The 18,878-nt window shown below is 47.4% G+C and overlaps 1 protein-coding gene across 2 annotated transcripts in view; it reads left to right on the top strand.

The window, feature by feature from the left end:
• Window positions 1–18,878, top strand: part of LOC138472414 (polyunsaturated fatty acid 5-lipoxygenase-like) — a 1,363,458-nt gene that overhangs the window by 1,080,192 nt on the left and 264,388 nt on the right. The window contains exon 13 of one of the 2 annotated variants that reach the window (XM_069610560.1): window positions 10,479–14,137. The exons of the other annotated variant lie outside the window; for it this stretch is intronic. Coding sequence (XP_069466661.1) covers window positions 10,479–10,562 — 84 coding nt within the window. The 3' untranslated portion in view covers window positions 10,563–14,137. Of the gene's footprint in view, window positions 1–10,478; window positions 14,138–18,878 lie in introns of those variants that run through there. 2 annotated transcript variants of the gene reach the window in all.

Here is an 18,878-nt window from a genome sequence, read left to right as displayed (position 1 = left end):
TCCACTTGTGAGGCTATCCCTCAGAAGGAAGGGGAAACGCCCTTTGGTCTCGAGAGACTGTAAAGGATTTGATCAAAGGCTTGTTAGGTCTGCAAGATTCCAGGACTGTGGTGTTCGACAGGATCCTTCGAGGTGCGGGTTCTGGGTCAGGTGCCAGATCGGTTTATGGCCAAATGACACTACTTCCAGGATAAAGAGGCCTTTCTCAGAAAGGCACAGATCTTGGGGTTGTTTGAATTGGAATGTGCCTCAATCAAGTTGTTTCAAGACCTATTAGCGTTCACCCTGGATGAGGGTTGACAATGTAGGCCATTGACATCTTGGCTATAGACAAAGGGGAATAGGTACAGATGGAGATAACCTTTTGCGCTGTCCTTTGAGATCAAGATGGAAAGTTACAAAATTAAGGAAGGGAATATGGCTGCACAACTTCTCCATGAATAACAAGGTGCCAAGAATCAATCAGGGCCGGAAGGGCAAATGGAGATGAGGGAAAGGCTCAAGAATGCCTTTGCACAGCCTAGGTTGAGGAAAAAAGTGACTTGTGCTGGGAAGTTCAGAAAGATGAATGTCTCTTCCCAAAGACTACTTCATAGCTTTGTCTCTTCTAAAGGGGTTGTTGGCGACACTTTGCTTATGGTTATGGCAACATGGTTGTTGTCACCTGGACATCGGGGAGGAGCGAGATGTGGGTGGTGATCTGCACTAGTAAAAGCCCAGGATTATCTGGCCCTCTTGCGGGTCAAATTACTGTTCAATCCTATCATGTTGTTTGTATTTTTGTTTTGGTACTCGCATTTGGGGTATGGAGGAGTGGGTTGGGGTTGTGGGTAACATAGGGACAGGGTTCTTTCTAGGTACAATGATGGAATGTTCATGGGGAGATTGCGTAGCTGCAGGGTTGGTATGAGTAGACCAATTGAACAGGCACTATGTGTGACATAAAGGTTGTAATGCTGAATACTGCTGAGGGATTTTAGGAAGTTCCGTTTGGGGTTTTTATTTGTTCAGGAGACATACTTTAGGCTTGGGGACAAGCCCATCTGAGTGGCAAGACAGTTGGACAGTCCTTTTGGGCTTTGGAAGGGGAAAGGAAAAACGGTGGAGTGGGCATTATCCTGGCGAAATCCTTCAGACTAAAAGACGCCCAACTGAAGAGGGCATTTGTTGGGATGTTACTCATGGTTAAGAAGTTCCAGGGAGAGAGGAGGATCTTGTTGATTGCTCTTTACAGACCCAATGTAGGTCAATTACATTTTATTAGGATGGCTTCGCTGCCATGGAACAATGGACGGAGGGACTGATGATAATGGGTGGGGATTTCAATATGATCCAGGACCCCAGGTTGGATTGGAAATCTGGGAGGGCTGGTGCTCAAAGCAAGTTAGGCAGAGAGGATGGGGAGTTCACAAGCCTTATTGTGTATTACTTTTTGCTGGACATTTGGTGATCTTGGAATGTCCTGCCGAGGGTTACACCTCTTTCAACCACCACATAATACACTCACGAGAATTGATCTTCTCCTTTTATCATGGGAACACAGGGGATCTGTTAGAACAACTGCAGTTGAGAATATAGGCTGGTCCAACCGTGATATTACGATCATGACACTAACCATGGGATTCCGTAAGCCTTTGGGGCCTTAGGCTGTGTTTCAATTACTCTTACCTCGAGACAGTAAGTTACCGCCTGGGTCGTACCCTTACCACCATGGTGTAAACTATGTTTACACCATGGTGGATGGCGGATTTACCGCCCCATTCCAAGGTGAGTGGGGCGGTAAATCTCCATTTCCCATTTTACCCTTCCCCATTCCCATTTTTGCCCCATAGGGCATAATGGGAGTGGGGAAGGCGCTAATTACGCCACCATAAATTACGGTGGCGTAATTAGCACCATGGTCCCTTAGCGCCATGGATTTTAACGCCTGCAAAAAGCAGGCGTTAAAATCACCATGGCGCTAAGGGACCTTGTAATCAGGCGTTAAGGGTCGGCGCCGTTTACGGCGCCGTTAACCCCTTAACGCCTGACTCGTAATGAGGCCCAAAGTGTTTAAGAAGTTCATGAAGAGAGAAATTGTTTTTTTTTGTAGACAGACGACACAGTAGAGATCTCGCAACAACATGTTTGGGAGGCAGCAATACCTGCTTTTAGGGGTCTCCTGAGAGAAGGTTAGAGCAGATAAGGTATGAGGTGGGAAACAATGTCCGAGATCCTGATGCGATTCTCTAGAGATTTGCAGAATTCTATGGAGTCCTGTACAGTAGTGAAGAGACTGCTGCAGGGTCTGCGGTTGAGTGATACCTCACGTATATCACCCATCCTTCTCTGTTGTCTGAGGATAGGGAGACCCTGGAGGCTGAGATCAACTTGGGTGAGGTGAAGAGGACCATTCTACATCTGAAGACAGGGAGGGCCTTGGAGGAAGATGGCTTCACATCTGCTTTTTATAAATTGTTTATGGACCTTCTGACTCCCCCTTTGGTCAAGGAATTCAAAAGTATTGAAACATGTGGTGATGTGTCCCCCTCCTTCCTGGGGCCATTAATGACAGTGATCCCAAAACGATGGAAATAATTTGACCAAATGCTCTGCTTATAGACCAATATCCCTCTTGAATATAGATGCCAAGATTTTCATATTGGTCATGGAGTCGAGGCTGGAATTGGCTCTCCTGAAATGGGTCCACGCGGACCAGGCTGGCTTTGTATGGAATAGGCGGGGCTGGATAATCTTAGAAAGATGCTGGATCTCCTTGCTTCTCCAGAGGCTAAGAGTGGAGGTGCCCTGATACTCTCCCTAGATGGCAAAATGGCATTTGATCAGGTTAGCTGGTCTTTTATGGAGGAAGGTGGGCATGGGAGGGATGTGGATGGGTTGGCTTGGCACGCTCTATTCGGTAACTACCACCAAAGTGCTTGTTAATGGGATGGAGTTGCGATCCTTTCACCTGTATAGTGCCCACTTTCTCCCTTGCTCTAGGCACCAGTGATTAAACCATAGGTTTCCCATGTATGAGATGAGCAGAATTTTCAGGTTATTACGATCCAGGGACAGACTTAAAAGTTGGCCTTGTTTGCGGACGATGACGTTGTATGTGACCAGGCTGAGGAAGTATATTCTGCACCCCCGAAGGCTTTGCAGTGCTATGGCAGATTCTCGGGATATAAGATGTATTCTACCAAGTCGACAGTCCTTCCGGCAGGACTGCCAAGGGGTGTCAACGAGTTCCCCCCTTCTAATCTGAGTCCGATCTTTGCTGGATTTCTTGGTCGATGCCTTCTTGCGGACGGATCGGGTCTTGAATAAGGCTGCACGAGTCTCTTCCGACTCCAGCGTGCGTTCAAAGTTCCGGGATGCAATGATCCAGGAATCCGGGAAATTAAGAAAGTGCACTACACAGCACACGAGTCCAGGAAGTAAGAAAGAAAGGAGAGGGACTATGAATGGAGTTAGTAGGGACAGAATCAGGGAAACAATACCGCGAGCTACGGAGCACACGGCTGGTCGCTACTTCGCAATAGCCTTGAGACGCGCGGAGCCGCGGGGGCGTGGTCTATAAATAGAACATGCTACGTCCAACGTGTAGAGCGAGGAAGGTGTTTGAGGCTGGACGGCCATTTTGGGAGTACCAGGGAGTGTAATCCCCATTGAGACAAGGACCAGGAAGTCCAAAAGGGGCGCGTTCTGTAGGTCATGACAAGGGGTGCCAAACTGGAATAGCTTCAGTCCCTACCATTTGTGATCAGTGAAGATGGTTTCAGATATTTAGGAGTGCAGACACTCAGGGATCTGAATGAGTTGTTCAATGTGAATTGTATACCCCTCTGGGCCAGAATTAGTTTAGATCTAGAGGGGAGGGGGGTAAGATGCAATTATCATGGATGGCAAGGTTGAACTATATCAAGTGACTCTTCTTCACAGGTTTTTATTCCTATTTCAGATGGTGCCCAGAGTGGTGCCAGATACCTTTCTCCACGGTCAAGCAGTGTGTCCGTGAAGTCCTTTCTTTGCGTCCTGGAAGCCTCTTTGTCAACAAAGGGTTAATGTGTGTAGAAGGCGGCGTCACACCTTTAAAACCCCAAGGAAGCACGGAGCGCGCAGAGTCCTTCGTGCTCCAGAGTGCCTGGGTGCCTGTGAGGGCTTCCTGGGGGGCTCCAACTGTGGTGCGGACCTGAGATCTGAGCCCTGGGGGGGGGTCTGACTGTTTTCCTCGGAGCCCGGAGTCCATTTTCAGTGAACAGCGAACGGCGGTCGGCATGGGCAGCGGTCAGTGACAAGGCCGTAAGGTACGCCTACTGGCCTGTTCGCCTGTGTTTCCCCTTTTGTAATGGCTTGGCAGGCGAAGAACGATGGTCTGGAGGGTTGCCCAGAGCAATGCCAGAGGTCAAGATTTATTCTAAACCTTCCAGCCATCAACTCTTTTGTTTTGCTGTTCGCCTGTGTGGCAAGTGTTTGTGTCTGTGGGAGCTTGATTGTTCGTAAGGAGGGCGGGTTTGGTGGGAGAGTCGGACTTTGCCAGCTCCCCAAGCTGTCGGGCGTTCCCCGCCCTCAGTGTTGTTAGTGTCTCCTCAGGCTTAGGATTGTTCGCACCATTGCACAATTGGACTATTGGGCCATTGGCTCTTTTGGACTTTTTATGTCCAAATGGAACTGCAATAATGGGACTGCATGGACCGCATGGACTCATAAACCATAATCAGCACCATTACAAATGGTTACTAACGGATATTAGCACAGATTTTTTTTAACTGCTTCAATACTGCTTTTTATCTTGTGGCTCTTCTTTTTTGTGTTTATTGTTTTATATTTTATCTTGTGTATTTAGTGCTAGGGGCAGGGTGAGAGCTGCGAGGGGGCTGTGAGGGCTGCGAGGGGGCTGCAAGATATTTCTCTCCCCCTCTTCCCCTCTCCCACTATAATGGATCTCTTTAGTACAACCTAGCATATTTGCCCTGCCCTGTTTTATCCATTTTGAATATTATTGAAAGGAATAACTTAGACTCCCTGCCTTTGCCCCTGGCTCACCATCACAAGACTGTCATTGTTTCCCCCTGGGGCATACGCACATGCGTTCTTTTTGGCATATGGTGTCCTGTTTTTTTTTTTGCATCTATTGTGAACTAGTGTTCCTTTTTTTTGGTTTATTTGGTACTTTTTGACTGTTTTGGCTAACTGGAATTCTGGTATCTCAAACATTCTGAGTCTAACCTTACACTCGCTTTATGGGGAGAAGAAAGCGGGGGATGAGGGGAGATCTGTGGGAGGGGGGGCCCCAGGGAAGGGGGCAAAAAAAACCAAAAATGCTACGACCACCAAAACCACTAAACCAACGAAAAATACTAAACCCACCCTCAAAATAGTTCCTAACACATCCCAAAGATCCCTTGAGTCCTACGTGGATGTTATGGCAAATAAAATTGTAAGTTGCATGAATGCAGCTGAAGCCGCCTCCAGAGAGGCCGCCCCTCGGTGTGAGGCGCCTGGCACAGACAGTGCAGGCGCTGAAGACCTAGGGGCGAGGTCTTTGGTGCTAGGGGGTGATGGGACCGGGGCTAATATTGGTGTGGGGATAGTCCCGGTGTCGCTGCCCCACCCGCCCCCGAGAGAGGGGGTGCCAAGGAGGAACAGCAAAGTTCAGGAGGACCCGGACCCTATGATATTGGATTCCTCCACAGCTACTGAGGGGGATAAGGAGTGGCTGGAGGCCATACTGGATGAAAAGCTAAAACCACTCCAGCTGTTGTTGAACTCCTTGAGGGGGTTAAAAGAGGGGGTTCTCAACACTCTGACAATAATGGACGATTCTGTTAGGGCACTCTCTCTAAAAATGCTCGACCTGGAGAGCAGTGTGGAGGAAAGGGGGGTGGTTGGCAGGTCCTGCCCATGCCCCTCATCAGCTTCTTTAACTGGGGGTCATGCCCCTAGTGGTGTTAAGGCCACCGAAGTACAAGGCAGGCAAGAAGCTGTCGTAGTCACTGTAGAACGGGAAGAAGTCTCAGCGGCTCAAAAGGGGTGAGTGGGCCTGCAAGGGGTTTGTCTAAGGGAAATATGGAGGAAACCACATCCGCACAAGGGCAAGGATACGGGCAAGGGAATGCGATAATTTTGAATTTACCGCCGGAAGCGGTCCCCTTTGTGGGGGTCATCACTGGTTTGCCTGGGCTACCCAATGGGAGCTTTGAATCAACACTCTCCCTAATTAACAAGGCATCCCACTGGATAAATTAGAACATGATGGGGCCCAAGATAGACCCCAAAATCATTTGCAGGGCTAGGCGAGTGGGATGGGTGGGGAACAGATCCAAGAATATGATTGGGGACTGTGTGGTGGTAACCTTCTCAGACGCTCAGTTAACAGACTATCTTCTGAACACTAATTTAGCCCGGGGCCTTAAGCCAAACGGCAACAAATTGTCAAGTAAACTTCTTCCTCTGGATTATTTTTATGTCAGGGGCGGGGGGCAGGAGGTGCGGAGCTAGGTGATGGGTAGAAGGATAGGTGGGGGACATGTAGAGAAAGACACCGTATTAGGCCGGCCACTACCAAATAGTACATTGCGGGGTGGTTGGAGTACTATCCCCACCAAAAGGGGGCAGGATCAGGTCAGGGAAAGGAGTGATTTGGCCCCCCTGCCCCTGGATAACCATTATGAGATCTTAACCTCTTGTGAGGATGTAGATTTACAAGAGGTTGTCGTAGTGGCTAGTGAACCTGTGCAAGCCCCCTCCGTAGTTTGTGGGTGCCCAGTGAGAAAGAACCTATAGTTCAGCCTTCTTTCCTGGAACATCGCAGGTTCAACTAGGAAGATGAACCTAGGGCGATTGAGCTTCTTCAAGCCAATTCAGTGGTCCTACTTCAGGAAACCTGGGCTGTAGAACCCCCATACCTCGACTGTTTTATCTCATACGGAATCCCGGCAAAGGAAAAACCGAGGGACAGATATTATGGGGGTTTTTGCATTTTGATTAAGGCTGCCCTTGATTGTAGGACCAAGGTGATCATAACGGGGATGGATTTTTTACAGGTGGTGTTACTATCAACAGCTAAGGGGGATTCAATATGCATTATTAACTTTTATAATAGCCCACATATCTCGGATTTAGACAGACTAACAAAGGTTAAGCGGTTTATAGAGGATTTAATGTCCAAGGGCAGGAATAAAACTATATCCTATATCTGGAGGCACAATTTCAATATCAAAATGGGAGGGGGAATATCCGTGGATACTGTAGATCCCCTGGAGGACTTGGTAGAGAACATCCCGGCTTGGTGCATGAGGGACGAGAGAGTGTGTCCAAGGGGTTTGCAATTGAGTTCTTGGTTGTTGGAATGGGGCTTTCGAGTAGTTAATGTCCACCTAGCCCTGGATATTCCTGGCGAGGTGACCTTTAACAATCATCAAGGCTCGTCAACAATAGACTACTTCTGTATTTCTGCGAACCTATGGGAACATACTGTAAGTTTTGAGGTGTTGACTGACATACATAGTGACCATTACCCTATCTGTTTGTCACTAAAGGGTCTGTTAGGGGAAGGGGTCTCGAAGGATATTGCTCCGATTCCATTGTTGGGTGTTCCTACTTGCTCAAGAAGAATTAAATGGGGGACCATTTTAGAGGAAGAGCTTCATTATAAATCAATCAGTGAGAATGAACCCCTTCTGATGGACATTTTGGGCTATTGTTTGCCGGCAAGGGAAGTGGTTGACAATTTGTAGAATTAATGGCTGTCCTCACAACAAAATTTACTATAGCTATCAAGGCAACAGGGAACTCATCGAAGAGGGGGTGGTTCGATGTGGCCTGTACAAAGGCAAAGAAAACCCTGCTGCTAACACTTAAGGATCCCGCCAGTAGCAGAAATTTGATCATCCAAGTTAGAAAGGTGTATCAACAGGAGCTAAAGAGACGGAAATATGAGATTGAAGGGGGGGCCTGGGAAGGCTTTTTGAATGCCGCTATCAGAGGGGACCAGAAGGCATTTTGGGCTATTGTAAAAGGTGGGCCGGAATGGTGCTGGTCTAATGTAGGCAGTGGCACTCATGTGGAAGAAGAGGCATGGTTAACCCATTTCGGGAATTTGGGTCAGTGAACTCCCTGGCCCACGCAGACTTTGCTAGGTCCTGCCTAAAATTTGGGGTGGAGGAGACTAAAAAGGCTACTAAGCTCCAAGCACATAATCGAGCCCCGGGACCGGACATGATCCCATCTGATCTGTTTCAAGATCCGGTTGATATGTGGGCACCTCTTCTAACGGTGGTGTTCAATGCCTGCATACAATCAGGGTGGTATCCGCCTTCTTGGAAAAAGGCGATAATTTTCCCAATTTTTAAAAAAGGGGACATGTCCAGCCCTAGTTCCTACAGGCCTATTTCTCTGTTGGACTCGTCCTTCAAAATCTTTGGGAGAATCCTGTTGGCCCGCATTGAATCATGGATTAGTGAACAGTCGATTCTCTCGGATATTCAATTTGGGTTTCGCCCCGGAGTGGGTACAATTGAACAGAGCCTAAATGTATACATTTTAGTGGCCAATTCAGTTTTCTGTCGGGGAGAGGCTGTGCACCTGGCTTTCATGGACCTGAGCACGGCCTTTGATAAGGTGGATAGAGCAAAGCTCTGGGCCGTGCTCGGGTCTTTAGGGTGCCCCGGGGACATCCTGCGGGTGTTGGTGGACTTACACACAGATAATGAGGCATGTGTGCGCAGCAGTCCCTGGGGGCATTGTACGGCTTGTTTTCAGGTTGGGTGTGGCGTAAGGCAGGGCTGTGTGTTGGCCCCTATCTGTTTTTGTCTTTATATTAATGTCCTCTCACAGGACCTTATTAACATTCTGGCTGACTTTTTGGTTTTGGGGGGAAGGGGCTTTCCAGTATTGGCCTATGCGGATGATACAGTCTTGTGTAGCGAGAACTCCAAGGGCATTAGAGGCTTTGATTAATACTTACACTTCATTCATGGGCAATCTGGGCCTAAAAATAAACACTAAAAAATCAGCATTAATGGCCTGCGTAGGCAGAACACGCTCAGTACCCATGAAACCGATGCTCTGTGCTGGGGAAATCATACCCAGAGTTAAGGTCTTTGACTATTTGGGAATTAGCTTCTCAGAAGCACTAAATGGCAGGGCCCATGTGGCCAAGCAATCTGCAAAGATGAGCCAGCAATTAGGAGGTTTATATAGATTTATGTCAAAGTGCAGGGGCCAGCCACTGGATGTTATTACCAAGATATATGGGGCACAAACTGTGGCAGTCACTATGTATGGCGCACCCATTTGGGGCTTCCAGAACGCAGCCGAAATTCAAAGTAAAGAGAGTAAATTTCTGAAAAAAATGTTGGGGCTCCCGACCTGTGCCTCGGGAATAGCAACGCATAGAGAATTGGGTGTGGAATTCTGGGAGGACCAGTGGGCGTTGGCCCCTCTCTTATTTTGGGTTCGGCTGTGGGCGAATGAACATGCCTCTCTCTGCCATTTTATCATTCAGACTGTGTTGGGCAGAGCTGGATGGCAAAAAATCCCCTGGCTTCCTTACATCTCCAAGGTTCTTGGGGAGGTTAATTTAAGTGTCCTTTTTCCACCTGCCTCATTAATAACCAAGAAGGAGGGGACATGTCACAAAATAGTTTTGGGCGAGATCGCAGTGAGGAAAAGAATACTTATGGAGTACGGCCAGAAATCTGGTCAATTCCATAGCAGTATTAGTAGGCCTACTGGTATACAACCATATCTAACTTGGAGCTGGCACAAAAAAGATAGGTGGTTGATTACGAGGGCACGTTTTGATTCCCTTCGGCTGCAAGGGAATACCTACAAGTGGAAAGGTTTTCCTGATTCTGCGGGCTGCCCGGTTTGCGGCCATACCCGTAAAGACTTGGCCCACCTATTGTTCTTTTGCATAGGTTATGTAGGTATTCGTAGAGCAACCTTGATTCCTGCCGTAAAGAAGACAGAGATCCATTCTTACAAAGAAGCACTCGTGTTTCTCTTGAGTGCTGATACGGTCTACACAGCCTGGGCTCTACCTATGTTTGAAATAGCCTCTTAAAAATTCAGGGTGTTGCAAGGTAGCAACGGGGTTTTTATAATATATGAGGAAATGATTTTAAAGGCTTGCGCTTATTATTATTGTCTGATGTATTATTCCCTTTTATCGGGCCACTGTTTGTGAAATTATGTGTAACCTAACTCTAATGTATCTTGCTTTTTTATGAATGATCATTGATTCTGTTTTTATGCAAGTATAGATACTCTTTATGAATATGTAATTTTGTGAATATGTATAACACTGTTTTTTCTTGCTGTTTTATGGATTTTTCATATATCCAAATAAACTTGTTTGACTGATTATATACCCCTCTGGGCCAGAATTAGACTGGATCTAGAGGGGCGGGGGGTAAGATGCAATTATCTTGGATGGCAAGGTTGAACTGTATCAAGTGACTCTTCTTCACAGGTTTTTATTCCTATTTCAGATGGTGCGCAGAGTGGTGCCAGATACCTTTCTCCATGGTCAAGACGGCTTTTTTGCACTTCTTCTGGAAGGGAGCCCTTCCTAGGATCACCTATAATGCATTCATCCTCCCTAGAGAGAAGGATGGAGTGGGACTCCCCGATTTGTCACTGTTAAGATGGTTTTCTGACCTCTGACCTGGTGGGCAGAAGTTCAGAAGGCCAGTCTCGTTTCTTGGAACAGGGTAACCTTCTGGACAAGCCAGAGCAATCAAGGTAGTATTGACTGCGGTCAAGACTAGGTCTCAGGAGGGGTGAGGGTGACTGAAGGACCTCAATGAGCACACAGAGTAAAGGACACATACAAATCGCTCCCAGTCAGGTGTATATTTATATTAAAAATACATGTATTCAAGGCCTTTGAGTTTCAACACAGTAGTTATTAACAGTAACACTTTTAAACCAACACAATCTTACCAAAATACATATATACAAGACCAAGTGGTCTAAAGAATGAATGCACGAAATGGGTCCACAACCTTGAAAGGGAAGGAAGCAGGTAGTGCAAATATTCTTTAGGCAGTTCTGCAGTATTCACAATTCTAACTGAAAGGCAGTCCAGTCCCTAAGAAGAGGGGAGCCTATTGCTCAAATGTACTTGCAATGCTGGCGCACACGGTAGTGCAAATGGGTGAACCAGGGTCTCTTGTAGGGTCTTTAGCAGCTCATGAAGGTGGGTGAGGTGATGCAGAATTGGTTCCCACTATCCGTAGATCTCTACCCAAAGGGGCAGAGCAGGTTCCAAGAGTTGGGAATGGATCAATAACTCAGGCTATCTACGGAAAGGAGAGGTGCCCTCAGGGGCCACTCATGTGTAAAAACATATGCATGTGCTAGGGGCCACCGGTAAGTTTTGTAAGTACTCACCAACCCCTGGCACACTCCAGACCAAACTTTGCCAGTCAAGTCCAATTCGGTTGCAGGTCCAAATGTGGCAATTCTGCGGCTGTGCGGCTTTCAGCAACAAAGTTACAGCGTTGATTCCCAAATGGGACAGTGGCGTTTTTTTCCGCTGCTGGTAGGTGAATCAGGCGAGTTTGTCTGTAGCAGGCTTCAGGGCACATAGGGGAACAGCTGCAATGCACTTGCAAAGTTCTTTACCACGGCTCGGCGACATGGTAACCGTGTGCACTCTGGTTCGGGCGCTTTCTCTTTACTTCAGACCTGGGAATGCCAAGTGTAGGTAATTCGGTGTGAGAGTGCCGTGAACACAGAGCTTGCGATGTACCAAGTTTCAACGGCCTCCTCGAAACGGATGCGGTATCAGAACAAAGGTCCTGCTCAAGCTGGTTAGCCCACTGCTTGGCCCGGGGACACTTCAGAAAAGGCTTACTTGCAGGGTTTGATGAAGATGCCGAAAATAGTTGGTCCCACTATTCCAGTGGGTCGAAGCGCCTTTGCAGACCTTCTAGTTCGATCAGATGCAGAGGGGTCCAGCGGGACGACAGCAGGCTCAGGGTGCCAAACCTTCCAGAGGGTCACCAGCGGTTCCTCGACTCGGCTTCTTAGTTTCAGGATACTTGGATCCTATCCTTCGTTCAGTGAGAACTCCAGAGTCGACATGGTATGGGTGTTTGGAGCCTTCTCTTATCAAGAATCTCCTTTGCGCCAAAACAAAGAGGACCCAATGGGAGATCTGCTCACATACAGGCATACCATACATGGACCAATCATGGACCACGGTGGTCCCAGGCATTCACAGCACACCAGACTCTCTGGCACCCGGGATGTGTATTGGAACCAGACAGTTCAGCCCACATCCTGGAAGCACAAACACAAGGCATGAAGAAGCCTGTGAAAGCTTGACGTTTTGCGGTAGAATGCATGCCCAAAAAGGACTGAACCGGGTCAGCTCGACCTGGGGAAGGTGAAGGGGCAAGATGGCCAAAGGACAAGACAAAGAACCTCGTGGCATGGCCATTTTGGAGCCAGGCCACCCATTCGTGCCAAACGCGGTTTACCTGGCAGGATAGGGTTACAAATGTGAGTAAAAATAAGCTGCCACCAGCTCTGTCCAAGGCACATCTGCACTTCTCCTAAAAAATCCTTCGATTGTATATACGGCCTTTGGAAATGACAGGAAGACCCAAGTGCACTGTACTGTAAGGTACATTGTACACTTGAAGCATGTTGCAGAAAAGTTGCAACATAGACAAGGATTAAGGGAAACAAAGTCTCCTAGTACTGACTGTCTGTAAGGGCATGTCAGTTTCCCCATATGAAAGTGAGCGAAAAGCACAGGGGAGTGCAGCAGAAGGCTGTGCTCCACTGGCAAAGTCAGACTATGGTGTTAAACAGTAGAAAAAAGTTGGGGGTTCACAACTGGAGGGAAAACCTCACATAAATGGGAATATTTCTTAACAGTCACGATACTACAGGGCAGCACAGCTTCGAGTAACGGTGGACCATCTTAACCCGCTCATATCTAAGCAATGTGTGGACCTGAAAAATGCTCTTTGGGCCAAAGTTTCCTTGGGGGAATGGTTGCGAGTCCCACATAATAGAATCCTTAAGAGAGTTCTGGAACATCCTGTACTTTCAGTACTTTGGAGCATTTGAAAGGAGGGGGGGCATACACGTTGGCTTACATCCTGGCCCTCTGCGCAGAGTTGCATTTGGGCCCCTCCATTGCAAGATCTGATAAATGAACCACTGGGGTGGTAAAGGTGCTGTGAGGCTGGTTTGAAGATAGCGAGGCAGTTGTGGGATGGGGAATGTTTCCATCAAACTCCCGGGGGAGCACCTACTGATTGGTTATCTTTTGGTAGTTTGTTATTTATAATTGAATGGTGTGCTTCTTGACCCAACATGGGGGAACAACCTTTGTAGGGAGTTGATAGCCTTTGAAAAAATAATTCTGTCGAAGGGGGAAATGAAGGGCCTGGCATCCAGTATTTATAGAGTTGCTGTTGGCTGAGCCGCACAGGGGAAGGCTAAGGCAGGATGGGGCAGGACTTGGGCATGGAAAGTTTGGATTCGCTATGGTCTAACATATGCCTGGAGGTTTCCCAGGGCATGGTTCCCATGCAGTAGAGATGGCAGGTGATTAAACGTCTACATAGCTAGCCTTTACCACCTAATAAATCAGCGAGGATGTACCCCAGAGTTAATCCGAATTGTTGGAAGTATGGTCATAAAGGGGCGGACTTCTGGCACAACTGATGGACGTGTGAGAAGATGCAGGAGGTCTGGGTGAAGGTTATGCTCTGGGTCAGAGAATTTGATGGTATTCAGAGGAATTTCTCCCCCTTGCTTATATTACGAGCGAGGAAGGGGAGGAGAAGTTAAATTGGAATCAAATGTCTTATACCTGTTAATAGCTGTCAGAGGTTTTGTAGAGCAGCAATGGCAGAGGGCTGTGATCCCCACGAAGAGAGAGAATGACATCAGAGGACAAGGGATATATGTTCCATGGAGTATGTCACGTTCTTGCTTGAGGAATCCTGGTGAATTATATAGGGTGGTGTCCCTTTTTTGACAAATATGGGAAGACTCCCGGATAGCTGAAACTGTTTAGTCTTTGATTGTTATTGTTGAGGCTATGCAGAAAACAAATGCTTTTGTAAGACACTGGGCCTCATTACGCTAGTAGCACCATGGTTGCCGCCAGTATTTTACCGATTCCGCCATGGTGAATGGTGGAATTACCGCCCCATTCCAAGTTTGGCGGGGCAGTAATTCCCCATTCACCATTGGCCCTTCCCCATTCCCATTTTTGCCCCCATAGGGCTCAATGGAAATGGGGAAGGCGGTAGTTACGGTACCGCAAATTGCGGTACCGTAATTACCTCCAAGGTCCCTTTGCGGGTCCAATCCTTAACGGCTGATAAAACCAGCCATTAAGGTAGGGACCCGCAAAGGGACCTCGTAATTAGGCGTTAAGGGGTTAACGGCGCCGCCACCTTTTATGGCGCCGTTAACCCCTTACCGCCTGGGTCGTAATGAGGCCCACTGTGCCTAGAAGGGGGAGGTGGAATGGGTGAGGGAGGACAGGTGGGTTCGGGGATAGGGGCAAAGATTACTGAGAAGCTACTGTTAACAGTGTTTTATTGCATTGACTGTGAATGACCAGTTTCTTTTCACCCTTAAATGCTAATAAAGATTTAATTTTGAAAAATTAATGGTAAAATGCAGAGGACAGGGCCACATATCTCAAGCTAAAAATAAAAAAAAACAATGAATCGGGCCTGGAGAGTCTGTGGGAGCCAACCAAGAGAACATTACATTTGGGTAGTGAGGAGAAGGCAGGAGAGAAGAAAATCCAGAGGGAAGTAGGAATGGGAGAGATATAAAACATTGGAGGAGATGTTTAGGAGGAGGAGAGAGCATACCCAGGAGAAGGGGAGTAGATACAAGAAGAATAGTGGAAGAGACATTAGGAAAAGCAAACATGGAGAAGAGAGGAGACCCAAGGAGGCAAATGTTGGGAAGAGATATCAGGATGAGGTTGGAGAAGATACTAAAAAGGAGGAGGAAGAAGTTGAAAGAATAGAGAAAATTAGAAGAGCAGAAGGCAACACCAGGCAGAGGTTGGAGGGAACTCTGGAAAGAGTGTGAAGGTTGGAAGAAGACACCAGGAAGAGGTTGATCAAATACTATAAAGAGAGAGGAGGTCAGAAGGTTAGATGGAAACACTAGGAGGAGGTCAGGAAAAACAACAAAACCGTAACTGTAGACAGTGTTAAGGAGGCAAGTGGAGATGTCATGTGACTGGAAAAGGTGGCAGTACAAGCATGCCAAGAATTAATTAGCATGTCATGAAGCAGCAAGAAGGAATTAGAGGAGAAACAGGAGAGAGATGAGAAGACACAGCTGGAGGATAGGTTTAGACTCTTGCAACCTGTCAAGGAGGAAGGAGAGGATGAGGCGAGAACCCTGGCACAAGAAAGTGGTATAGAATCAGAAAGGACCTCTAAATAGATTGACATGCCTAAACGCCTATTAGAAACACTGGGGTTCTGCCTACCACTATTCCAACCCATTTTCCACTTGTGCACAGTCCTAATATCCGGGTACACATGGAGCAAGGACACCTGATTACAGTGCCTGCCCCCAACCAAGGACGAGAAACATTGGATCAGATTAGCTGAGTCAAGAATTAGAAGCAGATAATCAGTTTAATTGTATAAAGGAGAAATGAAAGAAGTGCTGGGACAGATTAACACCAAAGGACTGAGAATGACTGTGAATTGATACTTCACCAAGGGAACCTCACGCTTTTATGACTAAAATAACGTGAACAAGGAGAAGCCATCCTGGCATAACTAAAGGCCTATTGTCTTTTTTTTTTATTTGTCACAAACCTGTATGTTAGTCATAATAAACCTTTGTATAATCATAAACGTTTGTCTGAGCCCTATGCTGGTCCTACTTAGCTTTATGACATATCGCAAGGAGACTAGTGGAAATTCAAAGGCACCTTTAATGTTTCCCCCCACTCCCCAAAATCACTTCTAAAACATTTCTGGAAACACTTGTACCTTTTTGTGGAACATTTTCCCATAACGTTAAGAACTAAGTTAGAGGCGGAAACCAAGTAGAGTCTGCAGTATTGCAGAGTCAGTGAAATAGGCAGATTAAATGGGCATTACTGTTCTTATTTGCTTTCACTATTTGCATGTTTATGTTTTGTTACGGCTGAACTGTACATGTTGCCTTAAGGGGCCAACCAATGAGACACCTAGTGAATAAACCAGCTTCAAAATCTGTTAAAGCAGACAATATCACTGTTAACGGTTGCATGCCTGTACTATTTAAAAATACAGAGTATCTACAAGGCACACACTACCCTTGCTCTTTAATCCACTTTTATGTCATGTGCAGATTACCATCTGGCTGCCTGTCTTGCTCCCATAAACTTTTTATACCAAAGCAGCTTTGCCCAAGGTGAAACGTACCACTATGGGCTTCATTACAAGTTTGCTGGTCCGGTAACAACGGTGCCGGTAAACTATGGGCACTGTTGTTACCGGACCGGCAAACTAAGAGTTCTGCGAGTGGGTGCCTTTCAGCCCACGAGGTCTGACCTGGCGGGCGGACCGGCACCCGCTCCCAGAACTCGACGGATGCACCGGCACCATTCATGAATGGTGCCGGTGCATCCGTCCCCCCCATTCCCATTAAGTCCAATAGGACTCAAATGGGAATGGGGAGTAATAATTACTGGCACCTGGTAATGGGGATTTACCAGGTCCGCCAGGGCCCTAATGCCCTGGTAAAACCCCATTGCAGGGTGCCGGTATATTCACGACTCCGGCGACAACCGTGCCAGTATTTACCAGCACGTTTACCGCCAGGGTCGTAATGACGCCCTATCTCTCTTCATGTTGTATTTTTGTTCTTTGGTGAGAAGAATTCTGACAATTGCAATTCAACGATTTCCACTCCCTAAAGTGCAACCAAATGTATGGAATGCATTTAATACACCTTTTTTTGCTGCTGCTCACTCCTACTCCTTATTGCTGATTTGCCCTGCTCGCTCATCAGTCATCAATTTTCACTCTTTCTCACACCACATTCCTCCTCCTTGTCTCACACACTGTACATCTTAGGACATTATCTTTCATTCATAGACATTAAGGCTAATTACAAGTATGCCGGTCCGGAAACAACGGTGCCAGTAAGGTTACGGGCACCATTGTTTCCGGACCGACATACTACAGGTCTGCCTCCTGGAGCCGCCGTGCCCAATAGGTCTGACCCTGCCAGGCATAGCGGCCATGGTAGGCAGACCGGTCATGGAAGCACCGGCACTGTTAGAAACGGTGCCGGTGCTTCCGTGGTCCCCACTCCCATAGAGTCCTGGGGACTTACAATTTATTGGCACCTGACTTCCCGGGCCACCAGGGTTGTAATCTCCCAGTGGCACCTGGAAGTCAGGTGCTGGTAAATTATTCCGAGTCTGGTGGCAACCCGCCAGTAGCACTGGCAGGATTACCGCCAGACTCGGAATGAGGCCCATTGTCTCGTCCCTCGTCCTAACTCCTACTTTGGCCTTCTCAGGCATCGATTAGCATCCTCACACCTTATACATTAATGCTTGTCTTCACAGCTCAGTTATCACCCTCCCCATTCATTCTCTTTCCTCCTGAATCTTTATTTGTCCAGCTCACACCTCAAACCATAATACTTTAGTTCACAACCGTTGTAACAGTCATTACTAATGTCTTCAGTTCTCAGTCCTCCTCAGTCATCATTCTTCCTCCTTATTCCTCAGTTGTCCTCTTCAGAATTTATATCTAATCCTGTATTTAACAAATTATACATTAATAATCTTTGCTCCTCTTTAGGTCTCATTCCTCTTCCTCACTCTTCATATGTGTGCCTCAGTTTTATTCCTAATACTCACAACTCATACCTTAATACTCTGCTTCACAACTCGAATATTACTACTTCTCCTAAGGTTTTATTTCTCCTCCTTCTCCAGCATTGGATCTTTCATGGATTCACATGCTTAGAATATTCCCCGTCGTCAGGCTGGGAATCCCCGGTACATTATATAGACCCTTTCCCGTAGGAAAACTTTTTCGACGCTTATGCGTCCTATCCACCTCGTTTTGTATCATGCGTGCCCGCGCTGTCAGGACGCCATGATATAAATTCAGGACCCGCCCCCGCGCTCCCTCAGATTTCAACCGTCTTTCAAAGTAGTGGGATCCTCGTGGTTACTGCTAATCGAAATTAGGTTGTATTTTCGCTTCGGCGACGTTACATTCTGGAAAAAATATGTCCGGAAAAGCTTTATTTCGTCCTTGTGCGACATGTGGACTCAAAAAAGTCTATGAAGGTGATGCCCACATGGATTGTATCTACTGTCTCCACCCGCACCACACGGCGGATACATGCGAGATATGCCAGGGTTTCTCCCAAAAAACCCTTAAAGACCGGAAAAGAAGGTTGGTCGACTGGCTTAACGACGGAGCGGGTGCCTATCCGGCATCAGAAGTTGGCTCCACGGCCTCCAGGAGCAAGTCGGAACCTCCCTCGAAGAAGGTGCGGCCTGTCGAAAAATGCCCTGCGGACAAGCATACGGGAAAGCATGCTGGGTCTTCCTCATCACACAAAAAGTCCTCCTCATCCTCTAAGACGGAGAGGCAAGCGGCATCAAAATCCTCCTCAGGGGACCGTCCTAGGTCTTCCGTGAGTCGAGACGCTTCAGCAGGGAAGTCGGCAACGAAATCAGCTACGAAGTCTAAAGGCTCGGTGCCGGCTACTTGCTCGTCGACCCCGGTGTCGCTGACGATGCCTATTACTATTCAGGCAGCAGCGGTGGGGATTCCTTCGTCGACGGTAACTCAATCTATGGCCTGGCAGCCAGAGGTTTGTGACCCGGCCCCCCCTGAGGTCCTACTGCAGCCAGACAC

Source organism: Ambystoma mexicanum, chromosome 8, assembly GCF_040938575.1.
Source record: "Ambystoma mexicanum isolate Mex_15411 chromosome 8, UKY_AmexF1_1, whole genome shotgun sequence".
Taxonomy (NCBI): Eukaryota; Metazoa; Chordata; class Amphibia; order Caudata; family Ambystomatidae; genus Ambystoma; species Ambystoma mexicanum.
The sequence above is the reverse complement of the archived record's forward strand: the minus strand, read 5'-3'. Positions and strand labels throughout refer to the sequence as shown.